Source organism: Salmo salar, chromosome ssa15, assembly GCF_905237065.1.
Source record: "Salmo salar chromosome ssa15, Ssal_v3.1, whole genome shotgun sequence".
Lineage (NCBI taxonomy): Eukaryota > Metazoa > Chordata > Actinopteri > Salmoniformes > Salmonidae > Salmo > Salmo salar.
Window position 1 is genome coordinate 19,192,225 of NC_059456.1, and position 15,212 is coordinate 19,207,436.

The following is a 15,212-nucleotide window of genomic DNA, read 5'->3' on the forward strand; positions in this document are numbered from 1 at the left end:
TTAAAACCCATAGCTGATATGGTTGACTTGCTTAAACAAATGTGGTTTCTACTGACAATTGAGATGTACAAACTATGGCATAAGGGGACGATGAGCGGATAAGAAGCAATCCATAATTTCGATTAAGACATTAATGAGCAAGCTAAGACGGACGTAGTCAATATAACTGTTTGTTCAGCACTTTTGGAATGTACAGCGACATCATTCAGAACATGGGCCGTTCTTACAGTGTTCTCCATGTACACCAAGTCAGAACCGTAGGATAAATAAAGAGGGCATATAAGCAGACAATGAAAGCTCTTACAATATTCAATGATGACATATCTCTAAAACAGGCTATAGGCTACATGTGCACCACCAAGTCAGAACAGTAGGCTAAGTTATGAGGGGAAAGGGACCAAAGTATTAGGTTGAGGCACATGGGCTACTAACAGCTTACTATACAACATACACTTAGTATTACTTTCTATGCTACAGTGTACATATCTCCCTGCCATATTACATAATTTATGCAGCAGCATAAAATACATTTCTGGACTCACCTTTTTGTACTGTGCTCACTTGAAAAGGAAGGTCGTGCGTTGCTCCTTCTTGTGGGCAAATTTTGTCATAAAACTTTGTCATCAAAAGTCTGGCATTCTCTGGATGTATGGTGCTTTCAAGACAAGGTCGAATCATGACGTCAGTGATCTTCAGGTCGGAGCTCTAGAAAGAGGCCTGAGATACCCACAATTCCGAGTTGGATGACCGGTCCCAGTTGTCTTGTACTCACTGAAGTCTGAGATTTCCTAGTTCCGAGTTTCCAGTTGTCTCATAGCAACGGGGCTGAATACTTATTTAAGTAAGGTATTTCCGTTTTTTATTTGTAATAATTTGGCAAAAAAATACTAAAAACCTGTTTTCACTTTGTCATTATGGGGTATTGTGTGTAGATTGATGAGGGGAAAAACATTAATTTAATACATTTTAGAATAAGGCCGTAAAGTAACATGTAGAAAAAGGGAAGGGGTCTGAATACTTTCCGAATGCAATGTATATATATATATATATATATACATACACACATTTTAAGCTAAACATGTGGGGCTAAAAACAGGGGGCTTAGCCCCACGTGTCCTGAATGACAGTACCTGTCTGTCTGTCTGTCTGTCTGTCTGTCTGTCTGTCTGTCTGTCTGTCTGTCTGTCTGTCTGTCTGTCTGTCTGTCTGTCTGTCTGTCTTGGTCTGTCTTGGTCTGTCTGTCTGTCTGGGTCTGTCTTGGTCTGTCTTGGTCCCAGGGGTCCTCAAGATTAAGGAGTTAGAAACACACAAGACCTATGCACAGCCCTGTGGCTCTGGTCAAAAGTGGTACACTATATAGGGTATAGGGTGCCATTTGGTACATAGCTCTGGTCTGAGGTCAGTAACAGCATTGATTTATCTGGGGGGGGATTCTGAAATTATATATTAGTAATTATGAAATTATAAAGTTATAGTTTATTCATTAAGTATATGGCTATAAGTTTGTTAGATTTGTTTTGTTTAATCCAGCTGTGAAAATAAAGTATCTAAGACAATGTTTACACACTATCTTCTATTAATTCACCTGCTCTGCCCTCTCGATGTCTCTTGCAGTAACAACTAACTCATAGCCATATGCACTGTTTTTCAGCTGTGAGTCCACCCCTTTTACTATCGATCAACTAACTTACCCACTACATGTCAGTCCTTTTAAAGTGATTTGGTCCTAGACGGGAGTAGACACAGTCAATCGGTGTCTTCCTCCCAGAGGAGCTTGTAGTTTGTCATGGTGAAACAGAAGCATAAAATAAAATAAAAAACGCTCAAACTGGATTGTGTTTGTCTAGACTCGACAATATATCATCATAACTGCCTAGCTCACCAAGTACAAAAAAACCCCGAATCAACTTCCATTGAAATGTAGACAGTTAGGCCTATTCTGAAATAGGCCTAATGTTTTATACGTTTTACTTGTTCTTTGAATGTATGTACCTGTTTTATAATAACGCCATGGTGAGGCTTTATGGAGACAGTCGCATTATAGTCCCTTCTCCCTTACCATATGATATACTAAGTCAGGGAAGGAGAGAGAGAGAGAGAGAGAGAGAGAGAGAAGGGGAGAGAGAGAGGGAGAGATGGTCGGGGAGTAGACGCAGTCAGTCGGTGCCTCACATTTCCTCCTCCCAGAGGAGCTCGTAGAGTTTGTCATGGTGAAACAGAAGAAAAATCGCTCTAACTGGAAATGACAATTGAATGGAACTTCTGGATATGTATACTGTAATATCGATGTGAAAATGGAGTCCAAATATTTCGCTCTGCTTAGAAATGTGTTTAAGTTAATAGCCGTGCGTAACTGTTCCCTGGATAATTGTCTCCTTCCATGCGTAAATCAGACGAGCGTCGTGGTGAGAAAATTAGCTATTGGTCTGCTATTAAAGTATTTTTGGTAACCTCATGCCACGTAAAACCTTGAATAATATCGGAAAAAAAGTCTCCAGCTATCTTAAATAAACTTAATAAAATCGGTGTTCATTAATAACGAAGAGCCTCTTGTATTTCAGCACCATGAGAAGGACAGCGCTTCTTTTTTTCTAGCTTTTTTTAACCTCCTAACGCATTTGGATACAGCTGCTACACAGAAAACGGTGGTGAGGACAGAGACATTTAATTTTGGAAACTACAACCTTATTAAAAGTGATTTAATCAAGTTGAATACATGTTCATCTGTAAAGGGTACAAGCACGTAAAGTAAAACGTCACTCTCTCCCCCGCCCATGAAGCGGCTGTATGAGATATCTGAAGTGAGGCAAGGCTTCATATGACACAGGAGGAGTGGATCCTCTCAAAAATTGACACGGAAGCCGATTTCTCACCACGTCCTCATAGTTTCAAGATAACCTTTCTGGAGAGGATATAATCAAATAACAACGTCAATGCTTTTTTTTCTTCCGAGAAGAGCAGATCATTTTATTTGATTTTTTTTAAAAGTAGATAGAAGCTAGAAGCTTTGGCGAGAAGTAGAAAAGATAACTCACCAGGGTGAAATATGGAACGTGGATTACTCAACCACCTGTTCTCAGCGAGGACCACTATGCTCTGTTGTTTCTTCTTATGTAAGTCAAGTAAGTTCGTTTTATTATTTATTGTTTTTGGGCTAAGACTTACATTCTGACGGTATAATAAGGTAAGTCTGAACACAATATATAAAGAGAAACGGGGAAGTCATGTCCGTTGCTGTTGTTTTCTTGAACCAAAGGTGTGAAATCATTGCTTGTAGCCTAGTCTATAGCCTAATATTACAGGCACGCCACTGTAAATGTATCCGTTTATTTATCAATCAATTCATTGTCAATATGACCGTTTGTTGATGTTACCAAATTGCTTACCTACCACAATCGGTGCTCTCTCTCAGGGCAGTTGCTGTATTCCTAAACCACTCGGAACTATTTGGGATTTTCACACCTTCTCCATAATTTCCTGCTGTTTGACTCGGGCTCTTGTCCATCCAGTAGCATCATTAAATGCCATTAGCATCACATTTCACGCTGTTTTTCTTATTCATTAAATTGTTTTTAATTTTATATCGTTAAATCTTTGGGCTACAGTTTAATACCTCCACATTACTCTAAATGTGGCAGATATGTGTCTTGTGACCTTCAAAGTAGGAAGAGTAGAAGAGCTGTCAGCTGAATTCTTCCCCAGAGGAACACCAAGGTGAGAATGCTGTTCATTGATTACAGCTCAGCATTCAACACCATAGTGGCCTGATCACCAACAATGATGAGACAGCCTATAGGGAGAAGGTCAGTGACCTAGAAGTGTGGTGCCATGACAACAGCCTCTCCCTCAATGTCAGCAAGACAAAGGAGCTGATTGTGGACTACAGGAAACGGATGGCCGAGCACGCCCCCCATTCATATCGACAGGGCTGCAGTGGAGCTTCAAGTTCCTCGGTGTCCATCCTCACCACTAAATAATTATCATGGTCCACACACACCAACACAGTCGTGAAGAGGGCACGACAACGCCTCTTCTCCCTCAGAAGGCTGAAAGGATTTGTCACGCCCTCAGAGCCTAAAACATTCTGCAGCTGACAGAGGGTAGTGCGTATGGCCTAGTACGTCACTGCTAAATAGTTAGTTAAATAGTTAGCCAAATAGCTACCAGGACTTTCTGCATTGACTGTTTTTGACTCACCACATACGCTGCTGCTACTGTTTATTATCTATCCTGTTGCCTAGTCACTTTATACCTTCCTATAGGTTATACAGTGCCTTCAGAAAGTATTCATACCCCTTGACTTATTCCACATTGTGTTACAACCTGAATTCAAAATTGATTAAATATTTGTTTTCTCATCCATCTACACACAATACCCCATAATGACACATTTAAAACATGTTTTTAGAAATGTTTGCTAATTAATTTTAAATGAAATGAGAAAATGACAAGTATCTCATTTGCATAAGTATTAAACTTCCTGAGTCAATTCATGTTAGTATCACCTTAGGCAGCTATTACAGCTGTGAGTCTTTCTGGGTAAGTCGCTAAGAGCTGGGAGTCTTTCTGGGTAAGTCTCTAAGAGCTGTGAGTCTTTCTGGGTAAGTCTCTAAGAGCTGTGAATCTTTCTGGGTAAGTCTCTAAGAGCTGTGAGTCTTTCTGGGTAAGTCTCTAAGAGCAGTGAGTCTTTCTGGGTAAGACTAAGAGCTTTGCACACCTGGATTGTACAATATTTGGCCATTATTCTTTTTTTAATTCTTCAAGCTCTGTTAAATTGGTTGTTGATCATTGCTACACAGCCATTTTCAGGTCTTGCCATAGATTTTCAAGCCGATGTAAATCAACACAGTAACTTGGTCCCTCAGTAACATTCAGTGTCATCTGCTAATCAACTCCAGTGTAGATTTGGCCTTGTGTTTTACATTAATGTCCTGCTGAAAGGTGAATTCATCTCCCAGTGTCTGTTGGAAAGCAGACTGAACCAGGTTTTCATCTAGGATTTTGACTGTGCTTAGCTCTATTCTGTTTCTTTTTATCCTAAAAAACTCCCAAGTCCTTAACGATTACAAGCATACCCATAACATGATGCAGCCACCACTATGCTTGAAAATATGGAGAGTGGTACAAAGTGATGTGTTGGATTTGCCCAAAACAGAACACTTTGTATCCAGTACATAAAGTTAATTTCTTTGCCAAATTTTTTTTGCAGTATGACTTTAGTGCCTCGTTGCAAACAGGATGTATGTTTTGGAATATTTGTATTATTATGTACAGGCTTCCTTCTTTTCACTCTGTCATTTAGGTTAGTATTGTGGAGTAACTACAATGTTGTTGATCCATCCTCAGCTTTCTCTCATCACAGCCATTAGACTGAGTTAGGAAGGACGCCTGTATGTTTGTAGTCACTGGGTGTATTGATACACCATCCAAAGTGTAATCAATACCTTCATCATGCTCAAAGGGATAATCAATGCCTGTTTTTTTAGCCATCTACCAATAGATAGATGGGTATTGGAGGCATTGGAAAACCTCCCTTATCTTTATGGTTGAATATGTGTTTGAAATTCACAGCTCGTCGGAGGAACCTTACAGATAATTGTAATGTGTTGGGGTAGAGAGATGAGGTAGTCATTCAAAAGTAATGTCAAACATTATTATTACACACAGAGTGAGTCCATGCAACTTATTATGTGAAATTGTTAGTTTGCGATAACAAAGGGTTGAATACCAATTAAAAACATAATTCCACTTTTTACATTATGGGGTATTATGTGTAGGCCAGTTAAAGCAATTTAAATTCCAGGCTGTAACACAACAAAATGTGGAAAAAGTCAAGGGGTGTGAATACTTTCTGAAGGCACTGTATCTACCTCAATTACCTCATAGCCTTGCACTTCAACTCGGTACTGGTACTCCATCCACTGTACATAGACAAGATATTGTTACTCATTGTGTATTTATTGTACTGACTGTAACTACCAATTGGATTCCCCAATTCCCCAATTGGATTCCCCCAAAAAATTGGGATAAAAAGGGGTAAAAATAACAAGAAAGCATTTCACTGTTAGTCTACACCTGTTGTTTTACGAAGCATGTGACAAATAAAATGTGATTACATTTGAAGAGCATATTTGGCCGGAGAAGTTGCTGACTCGTTCAGGCAGGGAGGCACTCTGGGGTACTTTCTGAAACATCACACATGATCTGTCTGGCCCCTAGGTAGTAAACACCTTGAACTGTCCAGGCCCTGGTACTATACACCTTGAACTGTCCAGGCCCTGGTACTACACACCTTGAACTGTCCAGGCCCTGGTACCACACAACTTGAACTGTCCAGGCCCTGGTACTACACACCTTGAACTGTCCAGGCCCTGGTACTACACACCTTGAACTGTCCAGGCCCTGGTACTACACAACTTGAACTGTCCAGGCCCTGGTACTACACACCTTGAACTGTCCAGGCCCTGGTACCACACAACTTGAACTGTCCAGGCCCTGGTACTATACACCTTGAACTGTCCAGGCCCTGAACTGCCCAGGCCTGCTACACAACTTGAACTGTCCAGGCCCTGGTACTATCACCAACTGTCCAGGCCCTGGTACTACACAACTTGAACTGTCCAGGCCCTGCTGCTACACAACTTGAACTGTCCAGGCCCTGGTACTACACACCTTGAACTGCCCAGGCCCTGGTACTACACAACTTGAACTGTCCAGGCCCTGGTGCTACACAACTTACCAAGCAATTTGGACAGTGTCCAAGATCCCAAAAGATCCAAGCCTGAGGAGGAATGGAGGTGTCATCGCTTCTCCTCTCGTCTCCATTGACAGGTGGCACTTTGATCTCCGGCGCTCGAGGGCTTTTTGTCAACCCGGTGCATCTTGTCTCCGCTAGTCTCTGCCTCGTGCTGGTCCGACACCAGACCGGACGGACACACGCACAATCACAGCGGAGCTTCAAGTGTGCAAGTAATTAAAGTGTGATGTGATGCAATGTGCTTCACCAGAATCAGACCATTACTACTGTTGCTACACCTCCATTATAGTAGACCAGGGATCATCAACTATCACTTCCAGTACTCCATTATAGTAGACCAGGGATCATCAACTATCACTTCCAGTACTCCATTATAGTAGACCAGGGATCATCAACTATCACTTCCAGTACTCCATTATAGTAGACCAGGGATCATCAACTATCACTTCCAGTACTCCATTATAGTAGACCAGGGATCATCAACTAAGACTGCTGAACAGTTCATCAAATGGTTACCCTGACAATTAACATTGACCTCTTTTTTTATTATTTATTTATCTTGTTTTGCACTGAATCTCTACCGACACTGACTGGACTCTACCCACACACTGACTGGACTCTACCCACACACTGACTGGACTCTACCCACACACTGACTGGACTCTACCCACACACTGACTGGACTCTACCCACACACTGACTGGACTCTACCCACACACTGACTGGACTCTACCCACACACTGACTGGACTCTACCCACACACTGACTGGACTCTACCCACACACTGACTGGACTCTACCCACCTCACTGCTCTACCCGCACACTGACTGGACTCTACCCGCACACTGACTGGACTCTACCCGCACACTGACTGGACTCTACCCGCACACTGACTGGACTCTACCCACACAACTCACTGGACTCTACCCACACAACTCACTGGACTCTACCCACACAACTCACTGGACTCTACCCACACACTGGCTGGACTCTACCCACACACTGGCTGGACTCTACCCACACACTGGCTGGACTCTACCCACACACTGGCTGGACTCTACCCACACACTCACTGGACTCTACCCCCACACTGACTGGACTCTACCCCCACACTGACTGGACTCTACCCCCACACTGACTGGACTCTACCCACACACTGACTGGACTCTACCCACACACTCACTGGACTCTACCCGCACACTCACTGGACTCTACCCGCACACTGACTGGACTCTACCCGCACACTGACTGGACTCTACCCACACAACTCACTGGACTCTACCCACACAACTCACTGGACTCTACCCACACACTGACTGGACTCTACCCACACACTGGCTGGACTCTACCCACACACTGGCTGGACTCTACCCACACACTGGCTGGACTCTACCCACACACTGGCTGGACTCTACCCACACACTGACTGGACTCTACCCACACACTGGCTGGACTCTACCCACACACTGGCTGGACTCTACCCACACACTCGCTGGACTCTACCCGCACACTCACTGGACTCTACCCGCACACTGACTGGACTCTACCCCCACACTGACTGGACTCTACCCACACACTGGCTGGACTCTACCCACACAACTCGCTGGACTCTACCCACACAACTCACTGGACTCTACCCACACAACTCGCTGGACTCTACCCACACACTGGCTGGACTCTACCCACACACTGGCTGGACTCTACCCACACACTCACTGGACTCTACCCCCACACTCACTGGACTCTACCCCCACACGGACTGGACTCTACCCTCACACGGACTGGACTCTACCCTCACACACTGGCTGGACTCTACCCACACACTGGCTGGACTCTACCCACACACTGGCTGGACTCTACCCACACACTGACTGGACTCTACCCACACACTGACTGGACTCTACCCTCACACTGACTGGACTCTACCCGCACACTGACTGGACTCTACCCGCACACTGGCTGGACTCTACCCGCACACTGGCTGGACTCTACCCGCACACTGGCTGGACTCTACCCACACACTCACTGGACTCTACCCACACACTCACTGGACTCTACCCCCACACTGACTGGACTCTACCCCCACACGGACTGGACTCTACCCTCACACGGACTGGACTCTACCCTCACACTCATTGGACTCTACCCCCACACTGACTGGACTCTACCCCCACACTGGCTGGACTCTACCCACACACTGGCTGGACTCTACCCACACACTCACTGGACTCTACCCACACTCACTGGACTCTACCCACACTCACTGGACTCTACCCACACACTGGCTGGACTCTACCCACACACTCACTGGACTCTACCCCCACACTCACTGGACTCTACCCCCACACTGACTGGACTCTACCCTCACACGGACTGGACTCTACCCCCACACACTGGCTGGACTCTACCCACACACTGGCTGGACTCTACCCACACACTGGCTGGACTCTACCCACACACTGGCTGGACTCTACCCTCACACTGACTGGACTCTACCCGCACACTGACTGGACTCTACCCGCACACTGACTGTACTCTACCCGCACACTGACTGGACTCTACCCGCACACTGACTGGACTCTACCCGCACACTGACTGGACTCTACCCGCACACTCACTGGACTCTACCCGCACACTGACTGGACTCTACCCACACACTCAGTGGACTCTACCCTCACACTGACTGGACTCTACCCACACACTCACTGGACTCTACCCACACACTCACTGGACTCTACCCTCACACTCACTGTACTCTACCCTCACACTGACTGGACTCTGCCCACACACTCACTGGACTCTACCCACACACTCACACATACTACACTGACATTCCAAAACACACACACACACACACACACACACACACACACACACACACACACACACACACACACACACACACACACACACACACATGCATATTGACGCCACACACACACACACACACACACACACACACACACTCACACACACACTCACACACACACACACACACACTTTAATAACGCTGCTGCTACTCTATTTGTTATACAGTGCATTAGGAAAGTATTCAGGCCCCTTCACTTTTTTCTCTGTTTGTTACATATTCAATGTATAAAAAAATTAAATCTCAATCTTCAGACAATACATAATGAAAAAGGGAAAACAAGTTTAAAAAACAGAAATACCTTATTTACATAAGTATTCAGACCCTTTGATATGAGAAATTAAACTCAAGTGCATCCTGTTTCCATTGATCATCCTTGAGATGTTTCTACAACTTGATTGGTGTCCACCTGTGGTAAATTCAGTTGATTGGACATGATTTGGAAAGGCACACACATTCCAACAGTTGACAGTTCATGTCAGGGCAAAAACCAAGCCATGAGGTCGAAGGATTTTTCCATAGAGTTCCGAGACAGGATTGTCACGGCACAGATCTGGGGAAGGGTACCAAAACATTTCTATAGAATTCTTAAATTTAAGATGTTTGGAACCACCAAAACTCTCCCTAGAGCTGGCCGCCGAGCAAAACTGAGCAATCGGGGGAGAAGGGCCTTGGTCAGGGAGGTGAACAAGAACCCGATGGCCACTCTGACAGAGCTCCAGAGTTCCTCTGTGGAGATGACAGAACCTTCCGGAAGGACAACCATCTCTGCAGCACTACACCATTTAGGCCTTTCTTGTAGAGTGGCCAGATGGAAGCCACTTCTTAGTAAAAGGCACATGACAGCCGGCTTGGAGTTTTCCAAAAGGCACCTAATAGACTCTCAGATCTTGAGAAACAAGATTCTCTGCTCTGATGAAACCAAGATTGAACTCTTTGGCCTGAATGCCAAGCATCATGTCTGGAGGAAACCTGGCACCATCCCTACGGTGAAGCATGGTGTTGGCAGCATCATGCTGTGGGGATGTTTTTCAGCGGCAGGGACTGGGAGACTAGTCAGGATCGAGCAAAAGATTTATTGAACAAAGTACAGAGAGATCTTTGATGAAAACCTGCTACAGCGAGCCCAGGACCTCAGACTGGGGCGAAGGTTCACCTTCCAACAGGACAACAACCCTAAGTACATAGCCAAGACAATACAGGAGTGGCTTCGGGACAAGTCTCTGAATGTCCTTGAGTGGCCCAGCCAGAGCCCGGACTTGAACCCGATCGAACATCTCTGGAGAGACCTGCAAATAGCTGTGCAGCGACGCTCCCCATCCAACCTGACAGAGCTTGAGAGGATCTGCAAAGAAGAATGGGAGGAAGTCCCCAAATACAGACGTGTCAAGCTTGTAGCATCATACCCAAGAAGACTCAAGGCTGTAATCACTGCCAAAGGTGCTTCAACAAAGTACTGAGTAAAGGGTCTGAAAACTTACAGTATGTAAATGTCATTTCAGTTTTTTTTCTTTTTATAAATTTGCAAAAATGTCTAAAACACTGTTTTTGCTTTGCCATTATGGGGTATTGTGTGTAGATTGATGAGGAAAAAAATGTTTTAATCAATTTCAGAATAAGGCTGTAATGTAACAAAATGGGGGAAAAAGTCAAGGGGTCTGAATACTTTCCAAATGCACTGTATTTCCTGATTGCCTAGTCACTTTTACCCACATCTACGTACTGTATTACCTTAACTACCTCATACCCCTGCACATTAACTCAGTACTGGTACTCCTTGGATATTGACTCCGTCCTGGTACTCCTTGTATATTGACTCAGTCCTGGTACTCCTTGTATATTGACTTAGTACTGGTACTCCTTGTATATAGCCTTGTTATTGTTTTTATTGTGTTACTATTTCATTTGTTTTACTTTTTAATGCTGAACTGTTGTGAATGTGCTTGTAAGTAAGCATTTCACTGTACAGTCTACAACTGTTGTATTTGGTGCATATGACCAATAACATTTGATTTGATTTAATATTGAGTTAACAGCCTCAGTTCGTCGGGGCATGGGCTCTACAAAGCATTCCACAGGGATGCTGACCCATAATGACTCCAATGATTGTGGACCATTCTTGATGAACACTGCTGGGGTTTTTTTGCGCATGAAAAACCCAGCAGCTTTGCAGTTCTTGACACAAACCGGTGCGCCTGGCATCTACTACAATACACTGTTAAAAGGCATTCACCCTCTGAATGGCACACATACACAATCCATGTCTCGGTTTTCTCAAAGCTTTAAAATCCTTCTACCTGTATCCTCCCCTCCATCTACACTGACTGAAGTGGATTTAACGTCAATGTGACATCAATAAGGGATCATAGCCTTCGTCCTAAAATGTATATATTTCTTAATTCCATTCTCTTACTTTTAGATGTGTGTGTGTGTGTGTGTGTATTGTTGTTAACTGTTAGATATTACTGCACTGTTGGAGCTAGGAACACTAACATTTCGCTACATGATTTGAAGGGATCATAGCTTTCACCTGGATTCACCTGGTCGGTCTATGTCATGGAACGAGCAGGTGTTGTTAATGTTTTGTCCACTCAGCGTATGTCTAGCTCAGCTCGGGGTGTCACTCAGTAAACTCAGTCAGGTGTTATGCAATAAATCAATGTCAGGTCAGGAAGATATTCGTTCATATTCACTGAATTCACATTGAGTTGAACAGAGAACATAAATGGTTTATGTTTTAGAGTCTGTGTCATCCTGAATGACAGCTTGCTGGCAGCTTAATGTATGAGGTTGGCCCCACAACCCCTTCTGACTGAGACGGATGGATTAACTCATAGCTCAGACACAAATGGAACCCTATTCCCTATATAGTGCACTAGTTTTGACCAGAGGCCTGTGGATAATAGCTCTATACTGGGAATAGGGTGCCATTGGGGAGGAAGTCAAGATATGTGTAATTGAATGATTACGTACACACACACAGAGAGAGAGAGAGAGAGAGAGAGAGGGAGAGGGAGAGAGGGATCCATCCATCCATTTGGTAAAACAATAATGTCAATCAGAGGGTGTGTTCGAGTGGTAATCCTAACTAAGCCGACTGTAGACGGAACTCGGAGAGTTGCATCTGTAATAACCAAAAGTAGGACGCTGTAGGGGTTTTCCAACAGAAAGGCTCTGATCATAACTCGCAGGCAAAGTCGGTTCCTGTTTCAGTCACTTCTTTTGGCCACGTTTGCGTGGGTCAAACAAAAAAAACACCCTGTTGATTGGTTGATACATAGTTCCTCCCACAATGCAGCAGAGGACGGCATGGTACAGTTGGTGAGTATCTACTGCAGAGACCTGAAGGAGACTTCGTCAAAACCTGCATGACCTTTTGATCACATTATTATTTTTTAAAGTTCATGCAATCGACAAGTAGTCGCAAGTCGGACAATTTCTATAACCATAGTGCAACAACGATGGTCTCCGACTTGACAAAAGTGATTCACTCGAACGCGCCCAGTGACTAGGCAATCAGGATATATAATAATAAACAGAGTAGCAACAGCGTCTGTAAAGTGTGTCTAAACTGATGGGGGGAAAAAATCTGATAAATCTGCAGTTTCTCACAATAAAATGACAACAATTAATAAAGTTTTGTTTTCAAAGTCAGTCTGTCAGCTCAGTTCAAATCTGTCTACACTGTCTCAGAGTTCATTTGATTAAAACCTCCTACAGTAGGTCTTACAACCACACAGCTGTACCAACAACTACAGTCAAGTCAAAGAGGGGACAATGGAGTCATAAATGAGGAAGTGGGGAGATTTCAAGTGGGGAGATTTCACACATTTTTACAGACACAGGTTTTTATCTCATATCACTAATTCGCTGATCCATACCTGTCATATATTTGCTGTATTTGATAAACGGTCCTTCAACTTGTAGGATTTGAAATAAAAGTAACCATTTTACAAATCTGGCGGTATGAAATAGTTATTATAGCTGTATACATTATTCATTAGAAATAGAAAGACTACAGTGGGGGAAAAAGCTCCTTAAAGCACAATACATCTATGCATAATTGTACCTGAGAAACGGTTTGCTATAAAGCTCTCTCTGACCCCCCTGTTAGTTTTCTGTCATGAGAAGACCCACTCACATGCGGAGGACGAGCTCTTCAAGAAGCTCTTCATCGGGTACAACAAGTGGTCCAGACCCGTACCCAACATCTCAGACGTGGTTATCGTCAAGTTCGGACTCTCCATAGCACAGCTCATTGATGTGGTGAGTAGTGACTGACAGGACCTGTGCACAGAGGAAGAAAGAAACAGAGTAACAGAAACAAACAGAAACAGGGAAACAGTAACAAACAGAAAAAGAGGAACAGTAACAAACAGAAAGAGGGAAACAGTAACAAACAGAAACAGAGAAACAGTAACAAACAGAAAGAGGGAAACAGTAACAAACAGAAACAGAGAAACAGTAACAAACAGAAACAGAGTAACAGAAACAAACAGAAACAGGGAAACAGTAACAAACAGAAAAAGAGAAACAGTAACAAACAGAAAGAGGTAAACAGTAACAAACAGAAAGAGGGAAACAGTAACAAACAGAAACAGGGAAACAGTAACAAACAGAAACAGAGAAACAGTAACAAACAGAAACAGAGAAACAGTAACAAACAGTAACAAACAGAAACAGAGAAACAGAAACAGAGAAACAGTAACAAACAGAAACAGAGAAACAGTAACAAACAGAAACAGAGGACCAGTAACAGGGAAACAGTAACAGAGAAACAGAGAAACAGAAACAGAAAAACAGTAACAAACAGAAACAGAAACAGGGAAACAGTAACAAACAGAAACAGAGAAACAGTAACAAACACAAACAGAGAAACAGAAACAGGGAAACAGTAACAAACAGAAACAGGGAAACAGTAACAAACAGAAACAGAGAAACAGTAACAAACACAAACAGAGAAACAGAAACAGGGAAACAGTAACAAACAGAAACAGGGAAACAGTAACAAACACAAACAGGGAAACAGTAACAAACAGAAACAGAGAAACAGTAACAAACACAAACAGAGAAACAGTAACAAACAGAAACAGAGGAACAGTAACAAACACAAACAGAGAAACAGTAACAAACAGAAACAGAGAAACAGTAACAGAGAAACAGAAACAGAGAAACAGTAACAAACAGGGAAACAGTAACAAACAGAAACAGAGAAACAGTAACAAACAGAAAAAGAGAAACAATAACAAACAGAAACAGAGAAACAGAAACAGAGAAACAGTAACAGAGAAACAGTAACAAACAGAAACAGAGAAACAGAAACAGAGAAACAGTAACAAACAGAAACAGAGAAACAGTAACAAACAGAAACAGAGAAACAGAAACAGAGAAACAGTAACAAACAGAAACAGGGAAACAGTAACAAACAGAAACAGAGAAACAGAAACAGAGAAACAGTAACAGAGAAACAGTAACAAACAGAAACAGAGAAACAGAAACAGAGAAACAGTAACAAACAGAAACAGAGAAACAGAAACAGAGAAACAGGAACAAACAGAAACAGAGAAACAGTAACAAACAGAAACA

General features: G+C 43.3%; 1 protein-coding gene across 2 annotated transcripts in view; it reads left to right on the forward strand.

Annotated features, from left to right (window-relative positions):
* Positions 1–2,148: 2,148 nt before the first annotated feature.
* LOC106571024 (neuronal acetylcholine receptor subunit alpha-2) overlaps positions 2,149–15,212 on the forward strand; it is a 61,642-nt gene continuing 48,578 nt past the window's right edge. Inside the window, exons 1-2 of one of the 2 annotated variants that reach the window (XM_045695526.1) lie at positions 2,149–3,122; positions 13,741–13,892. In XM_045695526.1, the coding sequence (XP_045551482.1) occupies positions 3,047–3,122; positions 13,741–13,892 (228 nt within the window). In that variant the 5' untranslated portion in view covers positions 2,149–3,046. The remainder of the gene's footprint in view (positions 3,123–13,740; positions 13,893–15,212) is intronic. The other variant, XM_045695527.1, reaches the window with a different exon arrangement.